This window comes from Rhinolophus hipposideros, assembly GCF_964194185.1.
Source record: "Rhinolophus hipposideros genome assembly, chromosome: 21".
Classification (NCBI taxonomy): Eukaryota; Metazoa; Chordata; class Mammalia; order Chiroptera; family Rhinolophidae; genus Rhinolophus; species Rhinolophus hipposideros.
This window is the reverse complement of record NC_138067.1, coordinates 27137699-27162807: the sequence shown is the minus strand read 5'-3', so window position 1 is coordinate 27162807 and position 25109 is coordinate 27137699. Positions and strand designations below refer to the sequence as shown.

Here is a 25109-nt window from a genome sequence, read left to right as displayed (position 1 = left end):
ATTTTTATGATTTTCTCCATATAAATTTTCAGAAATGGAATTGCTGGGTCATCAAGTATATTTATGAGTGACTATGGGAATTTTTTTATACAATACTTGCAACTTTTCTGAAAGTCTGAAATCATTTTAAAACAAAAAGCAAATAAGTAAATAAATACATGTGAAAGAGTATCTCTTTCCATACAACTTGACCAACACATCTGAGTATTATTATCTTTTCATCTTTGACCATCTAATAGGTAAAAGAAGAATACTACTCATTACCGTGTTTCCCTGAAAATAAGACTGGGTCTTATATTAATTTTCGTTCCAAAAGACGCATTAGGGCTTATGTTCAGGGGATGTCATCCTGAAAAAATCATGCTAGGGCTTCTTTTCCGGTTAGGTCTTATTTTTGGGGAAACACGATAGCTTGTATTGATTGTCTTCTTTTTCTCCCAAGGTATTCACTTTTTCCCCTAGTGATTTGTGTAAGCAGTTTTTGTAAGTTCAAAAAGCTAATTAAGAATAAGTGCCTTCGCCACTATAGTAGTACATAGCCCTCATCACTTCACAGCTACGGGCTGCCTTAAATCTCTTTTAGACTAAGGAAAGGAAAGAAAGAAAAAACCCAAAGCGGGTAGGATGATGTTCAGATTAATCATTTTGAGCATTGTTACCTCACAAAGCAGAACCAAGTCCTGAGCCAGAGATTCCTTTCTCTTCCGGAAGTTTACAGTCTGCAGCTGATTTTCAGACAAAAAATTCCAGGCTTTAAGGACTGTCATCATTTTAGTCATTGGGATTTTCAAGATGGTCCTCTTGATAAACTCGGCAACAGTTTCATCCATCTCTTTGGCACTTTAATAAAAACAGAAACAGCACAACAAAGTATTGACCAAACACAAAAGTGTGAATTTTTTCAGCACCGTATTTTTAGCCAGGATTTTGATTTGTAGATTAAATATCCAAATGTTTATTTTATCTTTTCTCAAGCAATCTGCAAAGAGAGTTTCAACAGAAAGATTTAAGTATTTTCTCCTGAAGCTGTATATTTAGATATGTAGTAGTTTGCAAAAATTAGTGCTTTCTCTCCTTTCTTGACTAGAGTATTTTGATGGCAATGATATGTAAATTATTCACTCATTTACTGATGCATGTAAGAAACTGCTGAGTACCTGTGCGTGCCAGACACTTTCCTATGCACTGAGGGTAGATGCACCTTTAACCAAAAAGACAAAAATCTCTGCCAGTATGAAGCATCCATTCTAGTTGGGACAGAGAGACAACAGGAAAATCACAAAATGAGTGAAAAGTAACAGACACTGCAGTGAAATGGAGCAGTGTTAGGAAACTAGTACTACCACGAATTTGGAGCAGGCTGGGAGTGATGTGGAGGTAGTTGGGGTGCAGAGGGTAGGCCTCACAGAGAAGGTGACATTTGAACCAATCCTTGTGGAGAGGGAGTGAGCCATATGGCTAGCTGGTAGAAGAGCTTTCCAGGCAGAGGAACAGCAAGTGCAAAAGCCTTGGGGCCTTCAAGGGACAGGGGGAAGAAGGACCTCAGGGAGGCCAGAGAGAGGAACAGAGAGGCGAAGGGGAGGTCAGAGATCATGAAGGGCCCTGAGGGCCACTGCAAGGATCACAGCTTTACTCCGACAGAAACCAGCTGCGGGAAGGTCTTGAGCAGAGGGAGGATACACTCCCACTTAGGTTTTCAACCAGGATCAATCTGGGTACTACACTGAGAACATAGTCCAGAAGGAGGGAGGACGCGGGAGGCCAGCTAGGAGGCTACTGCAATAATGGAGGTAAGAGATGCTGGTGGACCAGAGTGGAGGTAGTGAAAGAGGTCAGATTCTGGATATACTTTTAAGAGAGGGTCCACAGGATTTCCTCATGGATTAGATACAGGGTGTGAGAGAGAGAGGGATCAAAGATCATACCAAGGTTTTTACCAGGTAACTGAAAGAATGGAGCTGCTATTACTGGAGAAAGGGAAGACTGGGAGGATGGGCAGAGGCAGAAGGAAGGTCAAGAATTCCATTTTGAATATGCAAATTTTAAGGCTGTCTGACCTTTATGAGCTTGCTGGACATAATAAGAGCTGGAGGTGGAAGATTGCAGCCTCCTTCTCCTTTAATGTGTTGCTAATTAACATGGAGCTATTACTTTTCCTGTCCCATGCGGGAAGGTGAGCTTCTTCAACTGTCCAAAAGGTCTTGAGCCCCAAATCTGGTGTGGCTTCCTAAGCAACAGACAGGGCAATGATCTTCCAGAGATCATTGTGGTCCTCTTACAGCTGTGGCATAGGGAAGGGGGATTGAGCCCTCTCACTACTTTCTTCAGGGTAGAAGCGATGGTCCAAGAGTGACAGCTGATCTCAACTCTGCTACCTCATTTGGGGACACTGACTCTCTTAAAATATAGAACATCAACAAGCAATCAAGCATGATTTCTAAACACAGATTAGGCAGGATATCTTAAATTCCCTTAATATCCTCTCTTCTAGGAATGAACATACAGACCTTGTTTGACAGGTTTGTCAAGACTGTCTTTGACAAGAGGCAGTAGTCAGTCTGTCAGTCTCATCTGCTGCCACCACAACTGTATGATATTCAAAGACAAACAGAGCAGTATCCCTCCACAAGAATCCTGGCTGCGATTTATCTACCATTTAGGTGTTTGCTGAACATTGCATGTAATTTATTACCACTGACCACTTCCAAAAAGATATGGATAGTGGACTGTATTTTAAAAAGCTACTGAAGGGGTGGCCGGATGGCTCAGTTGGTTACAGTGCGAGCTCTGAACAACAGGGTTGCTGGTTCTATTTCCGCATGGGATAGTGGGCTGCGCCCCCAGCAACTAAAGATTGAAAACGGCAACTGGACTTGGAGCTGACCTGCGCCCTCCACAACTAGATGGAAGGACAACTCGGAGCTGATGGGCCCTGGAGAAACACATTGTTCCCCAGGATTCCCCAATAAAATTAAAAAAAAAAAAAGATATTGAAAACAACAGTTAAAACAATAGTTAAAACAAAGTTAATCTCCTGTTAGGAGTTATTTAGAAAAATAACTGAGTTAAGAATACGAGAACAGAATTAGGATCACGAAAACTGAGCCTGATTTATTTCTTTGTCCAGATATAGGACCAACCTGCCTTAACATCAAGACTAAAATCCTCTCTATGGTCTACAAGACCCTGTGTTGCTTGGTTCTTGCCTCTCTCCCCATCATCTACCACTATCTTCTTGGCTTTCCGAGCACCAGAAACATTGCCCTTTTAGTTCCACTAATACAAAATGACCCCTCCAGTGAAGGGCCATTGTACTGAGTTGCCCCTGCCTAGAAGACTCTTCATCCTCCCATGGGCAACTCTTGTGATTTGGTCTCAGTTTAGATAGCTTCTCAAAGACACTTATCCTCATTACCCGAGTCTAAAGTTATTCCCCCACTTTCTACTCCTTATTGTCTTTACAGAGCTATCTGAAATTATCTGGATCATTTTATCGCTTTAAAATATTTTACTGAGCTCCACTAGGGTAGGGACTGTATTTGTCTAATTCATAGCATGTCCCTAAATGACAAATAATTGCGGCATGAAGTACTAGACACTTTCCCTAAGCAGTATACCCGAGGAGATGAACAACGTGGGAAGGATTCGGGTCCAACAGGGAAATGCTGAACCAACTTCTCCCACCGAAAACACTGTTGGTGGGGTGGGCTTGTTAGCATGCAGATCCCTTGGCCTCATTGATTTAAACTGAGGGGTGGAGGGTCACCGGGTAGGGCTTGAGATTCTGCATTTTTAGAGTGCCTCAGATGATTCTTAATTCTGGATAAAGTTTGCAAAATACCCTTCTAAAGACCTCTTGTGGAAAGAGCACACTCAGTCTCAGCAATAAAGCTGGGAAACCTTTGAGTACACTCTTCCAATTCCCCGTGATTAACTAATCTCTTGTTTCCCAGCTTAGTACCTGGCATATAGTAGGTGCTCAAGATACACTTGTTGAATGAACGCATGACAGCCGGTTTAAGTAACTTTCCTGTAGATCTACACTGCTGAAGCGCTGCAAAAGGAGCGAGAGGCTGAATGCACGAAAAAGGACGGAAGCCAAAGTTAACTAAGAAATCAAAACACCGAACTCTGGGGGGAAAGCAACCCCAGGCTGGGAGAGGAGTGTAGCCCAGAACGTGACAGCTCGGGGCGGCTCCGCCCTTGACGCACGCACTACGTAAGGCCCTGCCCTTTAACGGGCGGATGTGACATCAAGACCAGGCATCGCTGCCCTTTCTTCTCAGCCTCCACCGCATCTCCTGGCCCTCCCCACCCTCCGCCTCCACCCGAGACCGGGCGCCAATCCTGCACCTTGGGACGTGCGGCGGTAGCGAAAAAGCGCCCTAGAGGCCGAGGATGTGACTTCCACAAGGCTTCCGCCACCCTCCGGGGCCCGATTCCGTACAGCCAGGGGTTCTCTTACCGGCCCACATCGCCAGCTGCCTCACTCCTCAGCAGATGTTCCCGCCTGCTGCACCTTCAAAGCCACCAATTGCAGTTCCCGCCGCCCTCTAGCCCCGCCCACCGAGCCGAAACTTTCGACTCTACCCCCAGCGTAGGGGCCTGCGTGGGGAGAGCGGCAGAAGGGAAACTTCGCGAGCCCCCACGTCACTCTCCGTAGTACAGAATATTGTTTCCACGCAGTTAATCTCAGCCAAGACATCTAGCTTGTTGGTTAGGTTTGCTGTTGAGGTTCTGTCGTACGTCTGTGGACTCGCTCCCCCCCCAAAGCTCCAGAAAATGGGCCCGTCCAGGTCGTGTGGCGCATGCGCCTTCGAGGCCGCGAGCGGCTGGGACTGCGGAGCAGGGTCAGCTGTACGGCGTGCGGGAGCTTTCGCCACCCGGAGCTGGCTCGACCCTGGGGCCCAGGCAGTCGACCTTCGCGTGAAGAATCTTCGCTGGTGAATACTGCTTCAGCCCTCTCGGTGTGACATCAAGTCGGGTGAGTCTCGGGAGTCGGGGCAGTTCGGAAAGAACGCTCTTTTCCTGGCGGCGGTGTCCGGGGAGGCCGTGGGACACCCACCTGTCCCTCCTCCGGTCCCCTGCTCTCTGGCGCCTCGCTGTGCCGCGTCCTGTCGGGCGTTCTGCTGCCCTTGGAGGTTGGGACTTGGAAGGCCGGGCCCCCGGTCGTCCCGGCGGCCGTTACCTCCGTGCCGGGGATTTTTGCCCAGGTGGCTGGAGATGCGTCCCGAGCTCTCCGCTCCTAGACTTTTACTGAGGTCCTCCTGGTGGTTGGCCTAGACCTTTCTCTCGGCTGCAATCTGTCCTGCTACTGCTCTTCGCATCTCGTGACCGGGGACGGGCTCCTCCTCCCCTCCCCTGGACTCGGCTGCCTCGCCTGTAAAATGGGTACAACTCAGCGTATCGCTTGAGAGAAGGGGAATCTCTTAGCTCAGAGCTTGACCTGGTGAACGCGCAACGCATTGTATAGTTATTATTGCTATTGATTACCTAGGAGTTCAGGATTTGCAAGTAGAAGAGGGGAGCCTGTTAGGGCGCGTCTCAGCTGCAGTGTACGTTGCCTCTAATCCGTATTGCGATGTGAGTACGCTTTTCAAGAAAAGTAGACATTCACATCCCTTTTCATTCGGTTTAAAGATTACCGTGCCTGTGGTTTCACGATAGGTGCTTTATGAAGAGTCTTTAAGTAAAGCCGAGTTCTGGCAACCTTCAATTAAAATTTTAAATGCATGAAAGAAGTTTGCACTGGCAAAGGAATTCTGTTGTGACACCCTTCCCCATACATACAAGCTTCTGCATTTGTTTAGTTGATTTAAAATGAGTCTCCCTCCCATTCTTTTTAAAAACTGTGTTGAGGTCTGAACCAGTTTTCAAATATGTGATAATCCTAAATTCTGCAAACATTTATTGAGCATTTTTTAACTGTGCATTTACAAGACTATTCCCTCACTAGTCTGTGCGTTCTTTCAGGGTATGTGGACTAATTTTCCCCCCGTTGAAATTCCCGTGATTTGGCAGAGTGCTCAGCACCTACGTAGCACCTACGGAGAAATGTTTGTTCATGGAAAGCTACAACTTGGCTCATTCCTTAAGAAACTGTGTGGTGGAAGTTACATTCCTTCCCATGCAGCCCGAGGGTTGCTCTCAGCGGTGGAGCATGGTCTGTACTTTGAGAACCCAAGTCACTTAACAGCATGTTTAGATTTGGTCACTTTGCAGCTGTGATAAGTAGAAGTGGGTGGGGTAGGTAGTCCCTCGCTGTCTGCTTTGCCTATAATCTCTGCTGAATAGGGTGCACGGTTTGAAAGAGTTGGAGAAATACTAATTTAACTATTTCCAGTGCTTTCTGAAATGCAGGCTTTTTTAAAAAAGTATTTTAGAAATTTCAAAGTATTAGTTTACAGGTTTTTGTGGAGAACAGATTCTTCAGGTTCAGAATAAGATACTTTTCTGGCCTTGTTTTCTGCTTGTTTTAAAATGTCATTAGAAATTGTAATTGTATAAATTTATTTCTGGAGTAACCACACAACAGCAAATCTTTTCTAAAGAAAACCCAAGTGGCATTAATATATGGGTTTTCCCTCTTGTGATTTTAGATTTGCTGAAGTATGTTATTAGAAGGCTTTCTCTTCTTACTTTTCTAGATTGGTATATTGCTTACTCTTGGTTTATTTATTTTCTGAAATTGTACCACCTGCTAGTTGAAATCCTCTATCATAGAATATTCATTAGGAATGTTTTGCCTCACAGTCTTGGTAGAATAAGGTGAAGGAGTGCATAAAATATGACTGTAAATTTTACATCGTCAGTGAGAGTCCCCTACTGCTTCTATCCTCCAAGCTTGCCCTCAAGTAAAAATTAAAATTGCTTTTCAGGGGCCTGTTAGCTAGTTAATCAAAACATCAAATTGCCACAGCTGGACATTTTAGAGTTTTAACGTGGACTGTTTTGGTATCAATGCGTGCATCATACTTGAGGAAGTGGGTAAGGTTGGCATGGGGAGGGAAGTGTAATTGTGACAAGTCAACCCTCTGTTTTCTAAATGCCAGTGGGACTGAAGTTTTGTGTTTAACTGAATAATAATGGAATTTATCCCGGTCTTTCTCACCGTAAACATGCATGCACAAAGGCTTATCACAAATGAATGTTCCCTTCACCTTTGTTTCACTGGCGCAGGTGATGTTCATAATTACCTTGGCACTACCCTTTTGAAATTGTTTTCTGTATTCCTAGTAGTAATAAGTATTTACCATTTGAGTATGAATTTCACTTTTGGAAATAGCTCAAAATCATTGAATTGTGAGCTGAGATTTGAGAAGAAATTTAAGAGTGCAATGCTAGAATATATACTCTGTAACATCCTGAATTGATGTAGTAAATCCTTAATTTTGGGCTCATTTGGACAGATAACAGAGCTTCACGCAGCAGCCTGTGTCATTGTTCAGCAGCTCCGGGAAGATGATGTCTACCTCTGTAACTTTCATCCTTTGGCTTCCAGTCCTGTTCTCCGAAACACCTGAGAGTAAATTCAGTTCATCCTTTCCCATTATGTGTCAGAGCATTTCAGATAAACAATTAATACTTTACATATGTCTCATGCACTCTTTATTGTTTCAGAGACTCTCACATATGTTATTTTAAACCTCAGGACAACACAGAGATATAGTTTAAGAGGTAATTCTATTTTAAGAAAGAAGAGATTTAGGTCTCAGATTAAGTAATCAAAGTGAAATAACTGAATAGCCCAGTCTACAACTTTTGCCCTCAAACCATCTTCTCCCTTCAAATCCGTTGTCCAATTTAACCAGGTTATTCCTTCCAGTTGTCTCCTCTGATGTGGGCTCCCCTAAGTTGGTGAATATTACCAATTTCATGTAGTAATATTTTTTTCCTTGATGTAGACAGACCCTCTATTTCTAATTGTATAGGATAATATTACATAGACTTCTTTGAAAACTAGGCTTAAAATTAGTGCCTGTTGAACTTGTAGCCAGCCAGAGGCTCTTTGGGAAGTAGTAGTTTTTTTGTCTATCTGAATTTATTTTGTTCACAAATTGCTAGTATGTCTTTCCTATTTCGAACATGGGAATATGTTTGTCATGGTGAGAGATTATCTTGTGTAATGACTCTGCCACTTCCTGTGTGACTAGGGCTTAGTTTTGCTTTGAAAATGTGGGTAATCCATATTTTGACCTACAAAAAGACAATTTCTTATGGTTCAGCTGAATTTAAAAAGGTACCTACTTCCTGTGCTTATTGGGAGGATTATTAGACTTGTGCCTAGCACATAGTAAGTGTTCAACAAATTATTTTCCACACTAATAATATAGATACATTCTTATGGATTTGAAGAAATTTTAAAAATAAGAATATAGAATATATATTTAGCTTTTCTTTAGTTCATAAAAATTTGCATTATAATAGTGTTGTTAGAATAAGATGACTGTAGAAAGTATCTACATTCATTTAAGTGTGTTCTAAGAACAATACCATTGTTTTATAGTTTTTTTGTTTGTTTGTTTGTTTTAAAGATTTTATTGGGGAAGGGGAACAGGACTTTATTGGGGAACAGTGTGTACTTCCAGGACTTTTTTTTTTCCAAGTCAAGTTGTTGCCCTTTCAGTCTTGGAGGGCGCAGCTCAGCTCCAGGTCCAGTTGCCGTTGCTAGATGCAGGGGGCGCAGCCCACCATCCCTTGTGGGATTCAAGGAATCGACCTGGCAACCTTGTGGTTGGGAGCCTGTGCTCCAGCCAACCGAGCCATCCGGGAGCTCAGCAGCAGCTCAGCTCAAGGTGCCATGTTCACTCTTAGTTACAGGGGGCGGAGCCCACCATCCCTGGGAGTCCACCATCCCTTGTGGGACTCCAGGAGTTGAACTGGCAACCTTGTGGTTGAGAGCCCACTGGCCCATGTGGGAATCGAACCGGCAGCCTTGGAGTTAGGAGCTCCAACCGCCTGAGCCTCCAGGCCGGCCCTGTTTTATAGTTTTATATGTGTATATAGTTATATATCATAATGCATTTATGCTTATATACAACATGCATGTATGTTTTTATTTCAGCAGCCAAGTGTCTTCTCAAGTATCCACTTTGCTAATTAAAAAGGTCATTTCAGAACTGTAAAATCACAAATTTGAGGGCTAGCAAATACACTATGCAAAAATATTTTGTCTCACATATTTACAAAATGTTAAAAGACATTTGCTAGGTGACTAAACCAGTCTACATCTTCCTTCAAAAAAAAAAAACAAGTGAGGCAGAAACGAGGTAACTGATACTATACATAAATGTAGGTGCCTAATATTGGTACGGTATTAGATGACTTAAATTGCTGGACTGTATGAGACCTTGTTTTTCTGAGGCAAAAAAATTTTATCATTAAAAAGACTAGTCAATGCAGGCAAACAAAACTTGAACTTGGCTGCATTTTTAGTTTCCGTTTCAAATACTCAACTGGGCAAAACAGCCTGATTTGTGATCTTCAGCTGTGGTATGTATGTTTTTGGGTATGTGTTTACTCAGTGAAACAGTGATCTTCTAGTATTTTTCTAAATTGAAATCTGAAAGTGTACATGTAGGATAATTCTTTGGAATTGTTTGTTTAGACATTTTTAAAGATTTTATTTGGAGTGGAAGGTGGATGGGCAGTTTGCATTTCTCATAACTTCTTTTTAACAGCTTTATTAAAGTATAATTTACATATCCTAAAATTCACTCATTGTAAGTGAGTTCAGTGATTTTAGTAAACTTATACAATTGTTCAACCATTATTACAATTCTATTTTAAAACATTTTCATCACCCAAAAAGACTCCCTGGTGTCCATTTGTAAATTGCCCACTCAAGCCTAGGCAACCAATGATTAGCTTTGTATCTCTACAGATTTGCCTTTTCTAGATATCCCATAAAAAAGAAATCATACAATGTAGTGTTTGGAATCTGGCTTCTTTCATTTAGCTTACTGCTTTTGAGTTTTATCCATGTTGGCAAATGTAGAAGTTAATTTCTTTTAATCGATAAATAATATTCCATGGTATAAATAACTACATGTGTTTATCCAGTTACCTGGTTATTGGACAGTTGGATTGTTTCCAGTATTGGCTATTGCGAATAATGCTGTGAACATTTATATACACATTTTTGTGTGAATTTATGTTTTCAGTTCTCTTGGGTAGATTCTTAGGAGTGCAATTTCCAGGTCATATGGTAAATTTGTGTTTAACTTTTTAAGAAACTGCCAAATTGTCTTCCCAAAGTGTCTGTACTGTTTCCATTCCACATAGCAATGCATGTGGTCCATTTTCTCCACATTCTAACCAATGCTTGGTATTGTCAGTCTTTTTGATTGTAGATGTTCTGGTGGATGTATAGTACTATCTCATTGTGGTTTTAATTTGCATTTCCCTAATGACTAATGGTCATTTAGCATCTTTTCTTGTGCTTAATTAACCATGTTTGTATCCTCCGTAGTGAAATATCCATTCAAATTGTTTGTACACTTTTGGGTCCATTTTAAACATTGGATTGTTTGTAAGCATTCTTTACATTATTCTAGGTACATTATTCTAGATACATAAATGACTTGCAAATATTTTCACCTAATCTGTAGCTTGTAGATTTTATTTTTATTTTTGGGAGTAAAAATCAAAGGTTACTTTTTGCTCCCAAAGACGCCTTAGAGCTGATGGTCCGACTAGGTCTTATTTTCAGGGAAACACGGTGGAGAGATCCCATACACCCTCTGCCCCCACATAGCACAGCCTCTCCCCAGCTGTCAACATCCCCACCAGAGGGGTATGTTTATTACAGGTGATGAACCTACACTGCCACGTCATTATCACCCAAAGTGTGGTTTGTCTTTTTATTGTCTTGTGTTTTTTGAATCAGGAAAGTTTTTTATTTTGATGAGTTTTTACACTTTTTCTTTTATGGATTGTGCTTTTAATGTACCTAAGAACTCTTTTCCCAACCTAAGGTCATGATTTTCTCCTGTTTTCTTTCTTAGAGCTTTTAAAAGATTAAAGCAATTAATTGGTTCATTCTTATAGTAATCTTTTCTGAGTTAATCTTTTCTGAGTAATAGGTTTAAAAAAGACAATGGATGTATAGTGCTACATAACTATAGCACACACCTCAAAATAATGCTTTTTCCCTTGACCTTGACTGCTAATTTTCTATGTGAATGAACTAATTAAACTAATTTTAGGGATTTCAGCTTCTTGTTTTCATTGTAATAGCATTTTAGCGATATACTCATCTGCTAAATTTGAAATTTTTATTTTACATCTGCTTGTTTCTTTTCATTGTTTAGTTAGTTTTTTTTTTAAGCCAGCTGTTAGGAAGAAAGCAGGCTATATTAATTCACACTAATGTGAGACTAATGACCCTTTAACCCTCTGAGGTATATACATTTCTAAAGGATTAATAAGCCAGTTCTCTTAATTGGTAGAATTTCATCTGAACAAAAATGAGTTGTAATCAGTTTCAGGAATGTGGGAAAAATAATTGAAGTCAGGCTTATTAATAGTGGCAAGCTGTTTTCTGCTTGAGCACTTTCTTTCAGGATTGGGTGTGTTGAGTTCTGCTTTTTCTGAACTTGCATGTTCTCTAACTCTCCTGCTAACTTGCTGAATCTGTTAAATCGTTGGATAAGGAACCTGAAGCTCAAGTTTAATAATTTGGCTCAGGTCAACATTCTTTTCAGATAAAGGTCACTGGAGGTTCTGAACTGAAAATAGTTTTAGGTCACATTAACAAATATAGCCACACATATTCAAGACACTCTTGTATCCACAGGTTGCTCTGCAGTGCTCCATCACCTTCTTCTAAAGATGCATCCTGACTTATCTCCACACTTGCACACCGAAGAATGCAACGTCTTGATTAACTTACTTAAGGAATGTCACAAAAATGTAAGAGTTCAGAAAAATGACCATAAAGCAAAAATGAAACAGGCGCAACACATTGATGTAAAATGTTATCTCCATTAATGGAAGAGAATGATAATGTCTTAGCTTAGTAAAGAATAGTAATTAATGCTTGTGATTTTTCAAAAATCACTCCCTTTTGTGATTAGTAAAAATGAAGGATGAAAGTTTGTTAGGAATCTTTTGAAATGATGATACATAATAGTTAGAATCATGTTCTTACAATAAAATACTTTTCCTAATTACAGGGTGCTAAAACAGTTACTTTCGGCTCTAACTCTTCTGATCAAAATGGAATTCTGAGATTTTCTCTTCCTCGATGTCTACCATTCTGTGTTTAAAGGAAATTGAAATATTTTTATAATTAGATGTTAATAATTTTAAATTATGATTGGCCTAATTTGACAAGTTTACTTAATTGTGGAATGGAAGTAAAATTCCATGATTAAAACTAAAATAGAAAGAAGCCCATTTTTGGAATGCATTTAATCTAGCTGATTGATATTTTTTCAGATGTCGAATATTTAGCTTTTTTCATATATCTGATGCATGAGACAGTTATATATTGTTCCTTAACTTTGCATGATACATTATTTTTCTCATGATATTCATAAACTGTAGAGATATCAAATTATTATAATATTGTCATTTAAATGAGCAAAATTTCACGACTAAAAGATAGTAAAACCTGTGATCAGTGAAGTCAGATATTTTTATTGATTCAAAGAATGTTGATGATGATGATATACTTTAGGCAGACTATTTTCACCATACATTTAGATCAAGATTTGATATTGTAAGTCTTTTTAATTTTAACCGTTCTGTGGGTATGCGGTAGTATCTCATTTGGTTTAAAATTTTATTTCCTTGATGGCTGATGCTTTTGAGTATCTTTTCATGTACTTATTGTCTAGTCATATAAAGTCTTTTGCCCATATTTAAAAATTGAGTTGTTTGTCTTATTATTGAGTTGTCAGAATTTTTTTTTGTCATTGGGCATGCAAGTCCTTTGTCTGATAAGTATATTGTATTTTCTCCCTTTTTCATTTTCTTAAGAATGTGTTTCAAAGATCAGTTTGTAAATTTGATGAAGTCCAATTTACCAGTTTTTCTTTTTTGTGTTTGTGTTTTTTGTGTTCTAAGGATCTTTGTATTCCTGATCACAAAGATTTTTCTCCTAGTTTTTCTTCTGGAAGTTTTATAGTTTCAGCTTCTACATTTAGGTCTGTGATTCATTTCAAATTAATTTTTGTGTATGGTGTGAGGTATGCGGCAAGGTCTCTTTCTTTCCCAGTGGATACCCAGTTATTCCAACATCATTTATTGAAGAGATTACCCTCTCCCCACTAAATTACCTTTATGCCTTTGTCAAAAATCAGTTGACCATATGTACTGGGTCTATTTCTAGGCTCTCTGGTCTGTTCCATTGATTTATATATATATGTCTATTCTTAACACCAGTTACTTCCAAAGGTATCTTACTGGGGGCCAAGTGATCCTGACTTTTGTTCTCTGTCCTAGTTTACTTTCCACACTGCATCAAGAGGGATCTCTCAAATGTAAGTTTAATCATTGTTCCCCTTTAATGGCTCCCTTTGCCTACAGAATAAAATCTACATTTCTCAATCTGTATTTTAAGATCTTCATGAAACCGGCCCCTTTTTATCCCTTGGGCTTCACCACAGTCCCTTACGTTTGTCCTTCCCCTTATTCCTGTCTCTTTTTCTGCAGTTGTTCTGGAGCATGTTTCTCTCTTCTAAGCCTTTGTACTTGCTTTTTCCTTTGCTTTTTTTTTTTTTTTTTTTAAGATTTTAGTGGGGAAGGGGGACAGGACTTTATTGGGGAACAGTGTGTACTTCCAGGTCTATTTCCAAGTCAAGTTGTTGTCCTTTCAGTTTTAGTTGTGGAGGGCGCAGCTCAGCTCCAGGTCCAGTTGCCGTTGTTAGTTGCAGGGGGTGCAGCCCACCATCTCTTGGGGGAGTCGAGGAGTGGAATCGGCAACCTTGTGGTTGAGAGCCCACTGGCCCATGTGGGAATCAAACTGGCAGCCTTCAGCGTTAGGAGCATGGAGTTCTTATCGCCTGAGCTACCGGGCCGGCCCCTTCCTTTTGCTTTTTAACTTATAGAGTCTTCTTTACTATCTCCAGTTCCCATTTGCTAGACCATTTATCATCCTCTAGAATTTATTCAGCTTAACTTGTCATTTTCTCTTTTCTTTCCTGGCTTAGATTCTCATGGTACAGTCACTCTGCATTCCAGTAATACATTTCCTACTTTATGAATGTTGTTCTCACACTTTTTGGTCTCAGGACGCCTTTACTCTCTTAAAAATTATTGAGGACTTCAAAGAACTTTATGTGGGCTATATCTACCAATATTTACTGAATTTAGAAATTAAAACAGAAGTTAGAAAATATTTATTTAAAAATTATAATGAGGGGTGGGGGTGGGTGATGAGGGTAAAGGGGATCAAATATATGGTGATGGAAGGAGAACTGACTGGGTGGTGAACACACAATGGGATTTATAGACGATGTAATACAGAATTGTACACCTGAAATCTATGTAAATTTACTAACAATTGTCACTCCAATAAATTTAATAAAAAAAAAAGAAATTATAATGAACTTATTACATGTTAACATAGTTATTTTTCATAAAAAAAGATCTTAGTTCCCAAAACAAACAAAAGAGTGAAAAGAGTGACATTGCTTTTGCATTTTTACAATTCTCTTTAATGTCTATTTAATAGGACACAGTTGGATTCTCATAGTTGCCTCTACATTCAATCAGTGGTGACATTACACTTCATGTAGCCTTTGGAAAATTCCATTGTATGCTTGTGAGGGAATGAAAGTGAACAAAACAGATTTTTGATTATTGGGAAAATAGTTTTTACCTCATGTGTCCCCTGGAAAGGTCTTAGGAACTCCTGGATGTCCCTGGACTACACTTTGAGAATCATTGCTTTATAGCAGTCACTTCATTATTTGTCTCTTCCCTCTGACTATGTGCTTTGAGAGTGGAACCCAGGTCCATCTTGTTTACTGCTGTATCCTCGTGCCTGGGACATGGTCTTCCAGACATCGATTGAGTGATTGATTCACTTACTCAATTACTTGCTTAGCCAGTTGGGCTCTTTAGAAATCGACATCAGGCACTAGAGGCTCATGCTGTGTGTGTACAAGAGAATCGCAGCAGATGAGCATATCTTTCTCCGATTCCACTGGGGCCTTTTAGGTTTTTCACTAATGTCACAAGAGTATAATTCTTATTTAGGCTTAATGTTGAGGTAAAACCAAAAATATAAATTAATTTTTCTCTTGGATTTTTAAAAGTAAGATGTATGTATATGGGATGATATGAGTAAATATAAACTAAATTATGAGATATTGCTGTGCATTCTAAAAGTCCAATCCTTTGTTATTTCTACCTGACCAAAAGATGTGTGAAACTGCACTGTTCCTCCCGTTTATTTGTTGTCAAGGGAGTAGTTCAGGAAAAATGCACAAGAAATATTTATTCTGAAAAGGTCATTAGATAACCAGTAAGAGATCTTAGTCTGTCTCCTGCCAGAAAAAATGACCATTTATCCATTGTGGACAAGAAAATACATTTAAACTGGTGATGAATCAGGAAAGAAAGAAATAGCATGAGGCATAGCTTACTAATTGTGTGTCGTCTGGTTTCCATGAAAGCCTTAATTAGAAAGAAAAGGAAAAGGATGTGCTTATTATTGTAGCTACAAGTTCAGCATTTATGGCACGATCGTCACAGGAGATCACTATGCTTTCCAACCCACCCTCAGTAATTGTGACATACAAACACAGCAGTTATGCCCTGCTCAAGTGCAGGTTCTTGACTTCAGTCCATCTTAATGTGCTTCAGAGCAGCCATACTTTTGACATGATCACAGTCATAGGACTTGAAACCATAGGAGATTTTTATTTTTGCTTTTCAAACAAGCAGACTGGACTCCAGACATTGATTTCCTTATATTGTGACTTACTGGCTAATTTATATGGCCCATCTAGGCCATCTAATAATAGTGTTACGTATTTCTGATGACATTTTGAATGGAGGCAAATGAGAAAATGGCTTTGGCACTGAGCATATATTAAGTAGCTCTTTTCTGGGACAGTGTTTGCTAGTGAAGGAGGTTGCTCGTGTTAATAGACCCCACTGCACTTTGACATCACTCCCCGTAATAGAGGATGGATTACGCTGTGGTTTTAACATGTCCTTAAAGAAAGGTATTAGGAAATAAAATTGTTTACACTGTCATTGTGATGATTTGGCAGGTTAATAGGCTTCCCATTTATCAAGGAAAAGTCTTTGTTTTTTATTTCTACCTATAGAGCAGGGGTGTCCAAACTGCGGCCCACGGGCCAACTGCGGCCCGCGATCCATTTTTTATTGGCCCATAGCAAATTCCAAAAATATATTTAGTTTACTTAAATAAACCAGGTGGGGCAATACGTACTTTACCTCGAGTGAGTGGCCCGGCTGTTTGTGTATTTTACCGCATATGGCCCTTGGTGAAAAACGTTGAAAAAAGTTTGGACACCCCTGCTATAGAGTATTTATTCTTCTTTTGTAGCAAGGCCAGTATAAGCCTATTTATTTGTGTATTTTATACTTATGATTTAGCTATAACAAGGTGACACATTAAACCCATTTCTGTAGGAATAAGGATATAAATTCTATGTGCCAGAAACCATAGCATATTATGGGATGAAATATTTTGCCCCTTTTCTTCCTTTTAGCACAGCATTCTGAAATTTTTTGGTCATTGCAATGATCTTGATCGGGAGATGAGAAAATGCTTGAAGAATGAGGTAAGAAAAGTGTTAAAGTATGGAAATGGTTGAACAATGGAACAGAACATTTTTGAAGTGTTATATATTTCTGCCATTATTAAATTTCCCCCCAAAGTTTAGTATAAACGGAAAAATTGACTTTATATGTATGTCCCACCCTAAAACCAAGGAGAGAAATTAAAGCCTCTTCTGGGGACAGTTTTAGAGTATCACTGTTTTTTTTTGCAAGCACATAAATGAAAACAACTTCCTTATTATAATAATCACTAATTCCTTTGGATGAATTTTAAGGTTTGGGAAATTGATTTTCTGTTGAGCAGAAACACATGTCAATCAGCCATTAGCTATACTAGGTAGCTAACTTTCTGGGTGTCAATATTCTTATATAAATGGGGGATACTAGACTTCAGGATCTTTTCAGCTTCCAAATTTTGAATTTCTTTTTAATTATGGTATGTATAAGCCATAAGGATCTAGTTTGACTTATTTGGAAAGACGCATTTCCTGAACCCAGTTTTAGGATAAGACTTGGACATGGCCAAATAGCCAGAGTACCTCAATTCATTGTCTTTTTACAGGTACTGCTGACCAAGCAGGATGCATTTTAAATCTTTGAAAAGAAATTCCATTTCTGTTTTGTACATCAGACATTTTATGCCCAGAACCTTTAAAAATCTTTTACTACTAAAAATCTGCCATCCAGTTTTCTTTCATTTTCTGTGTTTTTTCAGCTTTCTCCCCTATTAGTCTCATATTGAAAGGTATTAGATATAATATTTGAAGCTGTCCGGCATCTATCTTTCTTCATTTTTTTATATTTTCCACTTTGGGCTTTTTTTTTTCCTTTCTGGAATCCCTTTCTAAAGTGTCTTTACTGTTTGAAGAACTTCCTAGAGTTCTTAGTTAAGGGAGGTAATTTTCTTTGTGTGCACAAATGTGTACATGTATAAGTGTTTAAAACTGATTTTTGCAAAGATTTTTTTCCTTCATATGCAAAGGCTGGTTTAGATGGAAACTAACCCTAGGGCTGTGTTCCTTTTTTGAATAAGATATGGAAACATAGTGCCCACACTATTTGGTATAGCTATGTATTTCTCACATACTTTCAGTTGTGTTAAGACAGCTTTTTTCCCTAAGTTTAGATTTTTTTCACCTTACAGTTCAATGATTTTGCTATTGGTTTGGTGATTAGATCTTCATAAGAAATATTCTTCCCAGATAGTCCTGAGCTGTTAGTGATTATTTGGTAGAATGTTGGAGATACTCTTATTTTGTCTGATTTTGTTTTCATATAAATTTCAGATTTTCTCCTCAACTTATTTTCTAAGTCCTCTGTGGTTTTTATGTTGCTTCATTACTTGATTTATAGATGTTTTTCTGTCCTTTTATCCTTCAGTCCTCTGAACCTGTGCTCATTTATTTCCTCTCTGCCTTTAATGCTTTCTAGTTTACCATTTATTGATTCTAATGCTCTCTTCCTACTATTTGCTTGCTGCGTCATTTGAGTATTTAGTTTTCTGAAGCTTTTAACTGGCCAGTTCTGTTGAGCCTCTGTTGTGTTGCTGCTTTTGTTCATTTTATTGAAATAATCACTGATAATACTTTTGTACCATCATCTTTTGTCTCTCTTAATTGTTTTGTTCTGTTTGGTTTTTGGTTCATGGATATTCCATTCTATCTGTGTTGTTTAGTGGAGTTTTGTGAACAATATCATATTCATCCTTTTTCTTTTCTTCTTTTATTCAGGGGTCATGTTGATGCCCTTTGGAGATACCTTAACATATATTTTAATATAGACTAAATTTTAATTTGTTCTATGACTTATTGGCCTGCTACAAAGTGTTATCTTCTGAAGACTTACTCTTAAGACTCTTCTCCCAAGCTGATTGCTGGAGGCAACGTGATTACAGACGAGGTCTGACAATTAAGTTCGCGAACTTGCCACCGTGTGCTTACATTGGCAGCACTGTACAAACAGCTCTGTAAGGTTTCATAACCTTGGTGTATCTGTCTCACAGCTGTGTTCGTGTCGACGTGTGGCAGTGTCTTGCTGAGTGGCGTTCATTATTGTTGTGTTTTTGTGTGCCATGGCGAGAATGTCTGAGCTTGAATTAGAGCAACGAACAAACATTAAATTTCTTGTTAAACTTGGCAAGAGTGGAAGTGAAATCAGGGACATGTTAGTCCAAGTTTATGGGGACAATGCCATGAAGAAAACGGCAAGGTACAAATGGATTAAACGTTTTTCTGAGGGGAGAGAACACGTCACTGATGAAGAGAGGTCAGGGCGGCCAGTAACGAGCAGAACTGACGAAAACATTGCAGAAATTCGTCGAATAGTGTGTCAAAATCGTCGGCTAACTTTGAGAAGCATAGCGGAACAGGTAAACATCGACAGAGAAACAGTTAGGAAAATCTTAACTGAAAATCTTGGCATGAGAAAGGTGTGTGCAGAAATGGTCCCAAAGGAGCTTACCGATGAACAAAAGCAAAGGAGAGTTGAAGTTTGCCAAGACCTTTTGGAGAGGCAAGATGATGTTTTGGGCCGTGTTATCACTGGTCATGAAACATGGGTGTACCAATATGACCCTGAAACAAAGCGTCAAAGTGCACAATGGAAGTCAGCCAATTCTCCACAACCAAAAAAGTTCCACCAGTCCAAATCAAGAGTCAAAATGATGTTGCTCACCTTTTTTGATATCAGAGGGATTATTCATTATGAATTTGTACCAACTGGACAAACAGTTAACCAGGTTTACTATTTGGAAGTGCTGAAAAGGCTGCGTGAACAAGTTAGACAAAAACGACCTGAACTTTTCGCCAATAATTCATGGCTCTTGTATCATGACAATGCACCAGCTCACATGGCACTGTCTGTGAGGGAGTTTTTAGCCAGTAAACAAATCACTGTGTTGGAACACCCTCCCTACTCACCTGATCTGGCCCCCAGTGACTTCTTTCTTTACCCAAAGATAAAGGAAATATTGAAAGGAAGACATTTTGATGACATACAGGACATCAAGGGTAATACGACGACAGCTCTGATGGCCATTCCAGAAAGAGAGTTTCAAAATTGTTTTGAAGAATGGACTAGGCGCTGGTATCGGTGCATAGCTTCCCAAGGGGAGTACTTCGAAGGTGACCGTAGTGATATTCAGCAAGGAGGTATGTAGCACTTTTTCTAGGATGAGTTCGCGAACTTAATTGTCAGATATCAAATTGTTGTAGATATCATATTTTTCTCAGAGCAGGTATCTATGTTCTAGAATAGTGACTCTTTTTTACTAAACATTTTAGAGCAATGAAACACCCTTTTCCCCTAACAATTTTAAGTGTATGACCAATAATGTATGACTGATAAAAGGAATGGTTTTGGCTAAAGGGGCCTGGTGCTTCATCTGTAATTTTGAAGTGGCTCTTTGATGAGCAAGGAAAAAAAGGTTTGAAAACTACCATTCCATAGAAATGTTAGAACCCTTTAATCAAAACCTTAGACTCAGAAAACTTATTAAAGATTACCTACCCCAACTCCTTACATTGGAGGTTACTGGACCAGAGGGTGAAATAAGTCAAAGTCAGGAATCTCCACACCATTTTCTCGGGTCAGGGGAGGGGATCTGATCAAGTCCCTGATTAGCTGTCACTAATCTTTCGTTTCTGTGGCCTCTTTCCACATCTCTGTCTCTTAAAAAATTTTGATGTCCAATGTCAGTTCTTTCAACTTGGATTTATTTTTTACTTTTTCCCCTCTCTTTCTAGGGACCCTTCATTCACCTTAAAATATATAGCTTTATGGTATATGTATTATAAGCTTGTAAATATATACATATAAGAACACTCAAGTTTTCTGCTTTAAACAAGTGCTTTTTCTAAGTGCCAAGCTCTATATTTCCTGTTGTTGGTAACCTACTGGCTAGGTCAAAATACTAGCCTGAAAACATCCAGGGTGGAAAACTGCATTTAGATCTAGTTGATTAAAGAAACAGGGTTTAGGGAGAATCACGTTCAATGACTAGTCATGATGAAAATACCCTGGGAAATGCAGGTGACTGTAAGTTTCTATATGAACCAGTAGGATAATATGGTTGATAAGAGCCAGTTACTCTTTTGATAGTATTTATAGAAATGTAATGTGTCCAGGTATTAAGAACTAGTAGACTCATTGTAGTCCACATCTGTCAGACTATGTCTGGAGCATTGTATTTAATTCTGGTGATATTTTTTATAAGGGGTATTGATATTAAAGTACTTTAAAAAAGGTACTTATAGATAAGATGTTAGAAGGCAGAAACCATGTTCTGTGAACAGTTATAGAAACCAGCAATGTTTAGCCTGAAAAAGAGGCAGGAAGTAGGTTATCTGTAATCAGATATTTGGAAGATTATAGCAGGCAAGAAGAAATAGAGAGCAGTAAGAGAATTTACTGGGAAATACTGTTGGTTCAACATAAAAAACTTTGAAACAATTAGTGCAACAATAACTAAATTGGCTATATTTCAAGGTAGTGTGCTCCTCATCTAGAAGTGTTCAAGAGGTGATTTGATAGACTGTGAACTGGAGAACAGGGACAAAAATCATCCATTTTAAATATTTACTAAATTCATGTTTGGGGAGGAAATTCTGTAAAGACTTGAGCACTTATTAGAATGTAGGTGCTGTACTGTATTGGATGAAATTGTACTAGGTTACCTCTAAGGTCCCTGTTTCCAATATCAGATGCAATGAAATAAAAGGCAAATAAGAATTTTGTCAGCAAAAACATTATTTTTATTTTGTAAATATTTAGAAATATTTAACTGGTATAAATGGTGATAATAACCTGCTGTTTTCTCCCCCTTTTATTTTCCAGTACATGGAAAAGAGGAACAAGAGCAGGGAGCATGGCAACATGATGCGAAGGAAACTTTTTAATCCTCCAGAGGACTCTGAAAAATAAATTACATTTTCACTGGATGCCTTGGCTAAGAGAAGACCTAAAGACTCTTGGTTGATAACCTAAAGAATCCCATCCCATTTGGCCTCCAGAATCCTTTGAATAAATGGCAAGTGAGCCGGGAGGAATGGTGCTGTGGAGAACTACGAAATCCCTGGATTCAGAATGTTTGTTGGGTAGAGCCTTCAGTACTCTGACTCCTTTACCAACACACTGACTTCTAACAGTTTCTTCCCTTTGCCTACAGCCAGTTAACCTTCGAGGAACAGATCTCCCCCAATAAAATAATTGACTTTAATCATATTTTCTCCATTCTCTTAGACTCTCCTGGAATTAGGGCAAAATGGTCCCATTAGATTTTCCTTTCTGACAACATGGCAATTCTGGAGCTTAAACATTGAAGACACAGCCAGCGTAAAAAGAGTTTGAGAAAGTCCCTGCTGTGTTAACTATATAAAAACAGCTTTATTGTTTTTTAAAGAGCTGTTTGCTAAAATGTTGTGCTTTACATTGATAAAATTAACATCAGGTTAGGATTTAAGTCCTGACAGACTTTGCTTCTTATTTGGTTGGATGTGCCCACCGCCCTGGGTGCCAGGTAACTACTGGGCATTAACCTTAGGACAGCATGCCTCCTCTCTGCTTGGGTACAGGGCACTTCTTCCCAGACTCATTTCTGGCAGTGTTCTTTTTGCCTGGTGTTGCTGAGACCTGTGAGAGTCTGGAAGTCAGTACCTTCCAGCCACGAAACATCAGGGGCTTGATCTTGTCAGATAAGGTGACAATAGACCGTGAGCTGTGAGCTCCTTCCAGTGAATTCTGTGTATGCACGTATGGTCAGCATGAGGTCTTGTTGGTATCAGTGTTTAATAAGTGATTTCCTCATCACAAGTGTTCAGGAGGCGAGGTGGGTACACAGGATAACAGACATTTGATGAAGAGTTGGAGGAGAAAGCAGAATTAATTCTGACATCCCTTTCAAGACTGAGATTTATGAATATTCAGTCCCCCCAACCCCCGTGTCAGGCAGTACAGGTACAGAAATGAGACATTTTGTCTTTAGAAGCTTGTAGTAAACTGACAAGGAAACTGACTATTACTGTAGTATAGTAAGTGCCATGATTAGGTAGGTGTCATAGAAAATATAGAAAGGGCATCCACGCCCAGCTTTCAAGAAGAAGGAGCCATTCTAAGAAAGCTACTTAGTGAAGGTGACCTTTGACAAATGGAGTAAAAATTGAATACATTCTGGGGACCTTCAAGTCGTGTAGCATGACTGGAATACAAGAGCTGTTGGTGGAAGATCAGAAATGGCTGTGAATTCTTTTGGAATATTTTCTTCAATGCTGTGGTGAGCAGCTGCAAATTTTAATATGGTGATTAGGGATTTGTGTAGGGGTCTTAGCTAGGAGGGTGATATGTTTCAATTTGTATTTTAGTAAGATTTTTCTGGTTGTAGTTTGGGGTATAAGATGGAGAAGAAGGGAGTTTGCACCCAGGGTGAGCAATTAGATGTTGCCCTAATTTAGGTGATAAATAAGGGCCTGAATTAAGCGGCTTGGGGATCAAGGGGAGTGACTAGATTTGAGAGGAATTTGAATATAGAATCAGCATGACTGGCTAGGTGTAGGGTATAAGAAGAGCCTAAGAGGGCTCAGGCATTTGATTTGTGCCTGTGTGCTGATGGTGCCCTGCCCTGAGCGCGAGGGGTACAGGAGAGGCACGTGTGCATGATCTGGTGGAGGTGGCATATAGGCTTCTGAGTGTTCAGATCTGGAGCTTATTAGAGTTGTCTGGGCTAGAGCAGACTTGGGAGGCAGCAGCATGCAGATCAGAGCTAATGCCCCATGGCCAGCGTCGATAGTGGAGCGTGAAACTCGTTTTATAGAGTAGAAACTTTGGAGTCAGTTTTTAAAATTATATAGGTACTACATTTTTATGGGACAGTCAAACAATTTGTAAGTTTTATAGAATTAGGATCCTTCTTTATACCCAGTACCACTTGACTTCCCAGAAGTATCTGTAATTGACAGTTGGGTGGATCTTCTGTGCATTTATATTAATATTTCAGGACAGGAGAGGGAGCCCTATATATGGAGGAGGCATAGAGGTAGAAGGCAAATCATAGAGAATGGTGCCACAGATTGCCAAGGGAGTTGCAGAGGAGGGAGTGTCACTGGATCAGAGTAAGGGCTGAGTTGCCAATTGATTGGGTTCCTTTGTCATCTGTGACCTTAGAGCCATTTGGTGTGGTAAGGAATGGGTGGAAGCTGAAGTGGAGCTGGAGGATATAAACACATTTGGTTCTGAAGGGAAGGACAGTGTAGCATCGAGAAAAGGTTTTAAAAAAATCAAAAGGAAATGGTGGGGGACATTTGGGAATAGGTATATGGTGAAAGAATGCCAGAGGAGAGGGAGGGATTAGTTTCTGGAGTGAAATCTTTGAGGATGCAGACGTGGATGAGATTTAGTGCCCATGCTGACAGTGGTAATGGTTTTTCTCCCCTAGAAAACAAATTAGAAGGTAAAAACTTAAAGCACTACAAGAAATGCAAAGTATTCTTTTCAGAGAACAATAAATGCCTATTTGTGCAAGATGCAATGCTGGTTCTACAAAGAATTAAGAACAAGGCTGTTTCTGCTCTCTGGACCAAAATCTCATATACTAACATGGTCACCAGTAACACGCTGGGAAATGTTGAATAACTGGCTCTCAGAAAAGGGGCACTCATTTGTAGCATTTGCCATTTTCTGTGGTGTAATTACTCTTGCCTTGACAGACTTCAAGCTACCAAGCTGATGTCACTCAAGGTGTAGTTGGGAAGAGGTGCACACAGTAGGCTCTCCTGAGCTGGTACCGGCTGACTCCAGCCTTCCTTGGCACACCACGCCGTGCAGAAGGACTGCAAAGAATCATCAGGTCAATTGATTGCCCACTGATTGTCACCTTTCCCACCTCTAGCATTTTGTCAGTTGAAAGTACCTGTAACCTAAAGCAGGACTATTGTGACTTCTGTGACAGAGCAGCTGTAGTTGAGGACTCTTGGAGTTCAGAGTCTCCAGGGATGTGTCATTTTGTAAAAGAGCAAATAGCCCTCTGTCAGGTGGATTAGAAAGCCAACGAGACCTGCCTGTGCCGTGCTGAATGGTTGGATTTGTGCCCAAGGAGCTCAGATGCCTTCAGCCCTCTTCTTTATCACATGAACTGTTGGGACCTTCAAAAATGGGCAGGGGCTGTTTGTAAGTTGTTACCCAGCTGTATGACTTCTGAGAGGATGCTCAGTCTGGATTGCAAGTCTCATTTTTAAAATGCGGTCATTAGACTAGTTTACTGTATTGTTTACCACTGAGTCCTTAGTACCTCAGGCCTAAGCACTAAATAATCAGCAGAAAGTAACTTTGTTATACAATAAAAAATGCTGTGACTG

General features: G+C 39.6%; 2 protein-coding genes across 7 annotated transcripts in view; one reads left to right on the top strand and one right to left on the bottom strand.

Annotated features, from left to right (window-relative positions):
• CENPN (centromere protein N) overlaps positions 1–5304 on the bottom strand; it is a 20557-nt gene extending 15253 nt beyond the window's left edge. The window contains exons 1-2 of one of the 2 annotated variants that reach the window (XM_081031353.1): positions 4466–5304; positions 660–840 (exon numbers count right to left, since the gene is read on the bottom strand). In XM_081031353.1, the coding sequence (XP_080887479.1) occupies positions 660–830 (171 nt within the window). In that variant the 5' untranslated portion in view covers positions 831–840; positions 4466–5304. Of the gene's footprint in view, positions 1–659; positions 841–4353 lie in introns of both variants that reach the window. The other variant, XM_081031354.1, reaches the window with a different exon arrangement.
• On the top strand, positions 4606–25109 carry CMC2 (C-X9-C motif containing 2). 5 transcript variants are annotated; one of them, XM_081031347.1, is made up of 6 exons: positions 4837–4984; positions 5498–5583; positions 5974–6163; positions 11798–11913; positions 16695–16766; positions 21598–25109. In XM_081031347.1, the coding sequence occupies exons 3-6, from the start codon at positions 5977–5979 to the stop codon at positions 21682–21684; spliced, it is 462 nt and encodes a 153-aa protein (XP_080887473.1). In that variant the 5' UTR covers positions 4837–4984; positions 5498–5583; positions 5974–5976; the 3' UTR covers positions 21685–25109. The 5 variants fall into 5 exon arrangements, with proteins under 5 accessions (XP_080887475.1, XP_080887472.1, XP_080887473.1 ...); XM_081031346.1 differs by lacking the exon at positions 5498–5583 and having other exon boundaries at positions 4835–4984; XM_081031349.1 differs by lacking the exons at positions 5498–5583; positions 5974–6163 and having other exon boundaries at positions 4606–4984.

Excerpts from the sequence above, each read along its gene's own strand:
- CMC2 (XM_081031345.1), top strand. The coding sequence starts at position 18,836 with ATGGCGAGAATGTCTGAGCTTGAATTAGAGCAACGAACAAACATTAAA. Across the intron at positions 19,914-21,597 it reads TAGTGATATTCAGCAAGGAG|TACATGGAAAAGAGGAACAA; the intron begins GTATGTAGCACT and ends TTTATTTTCCAG.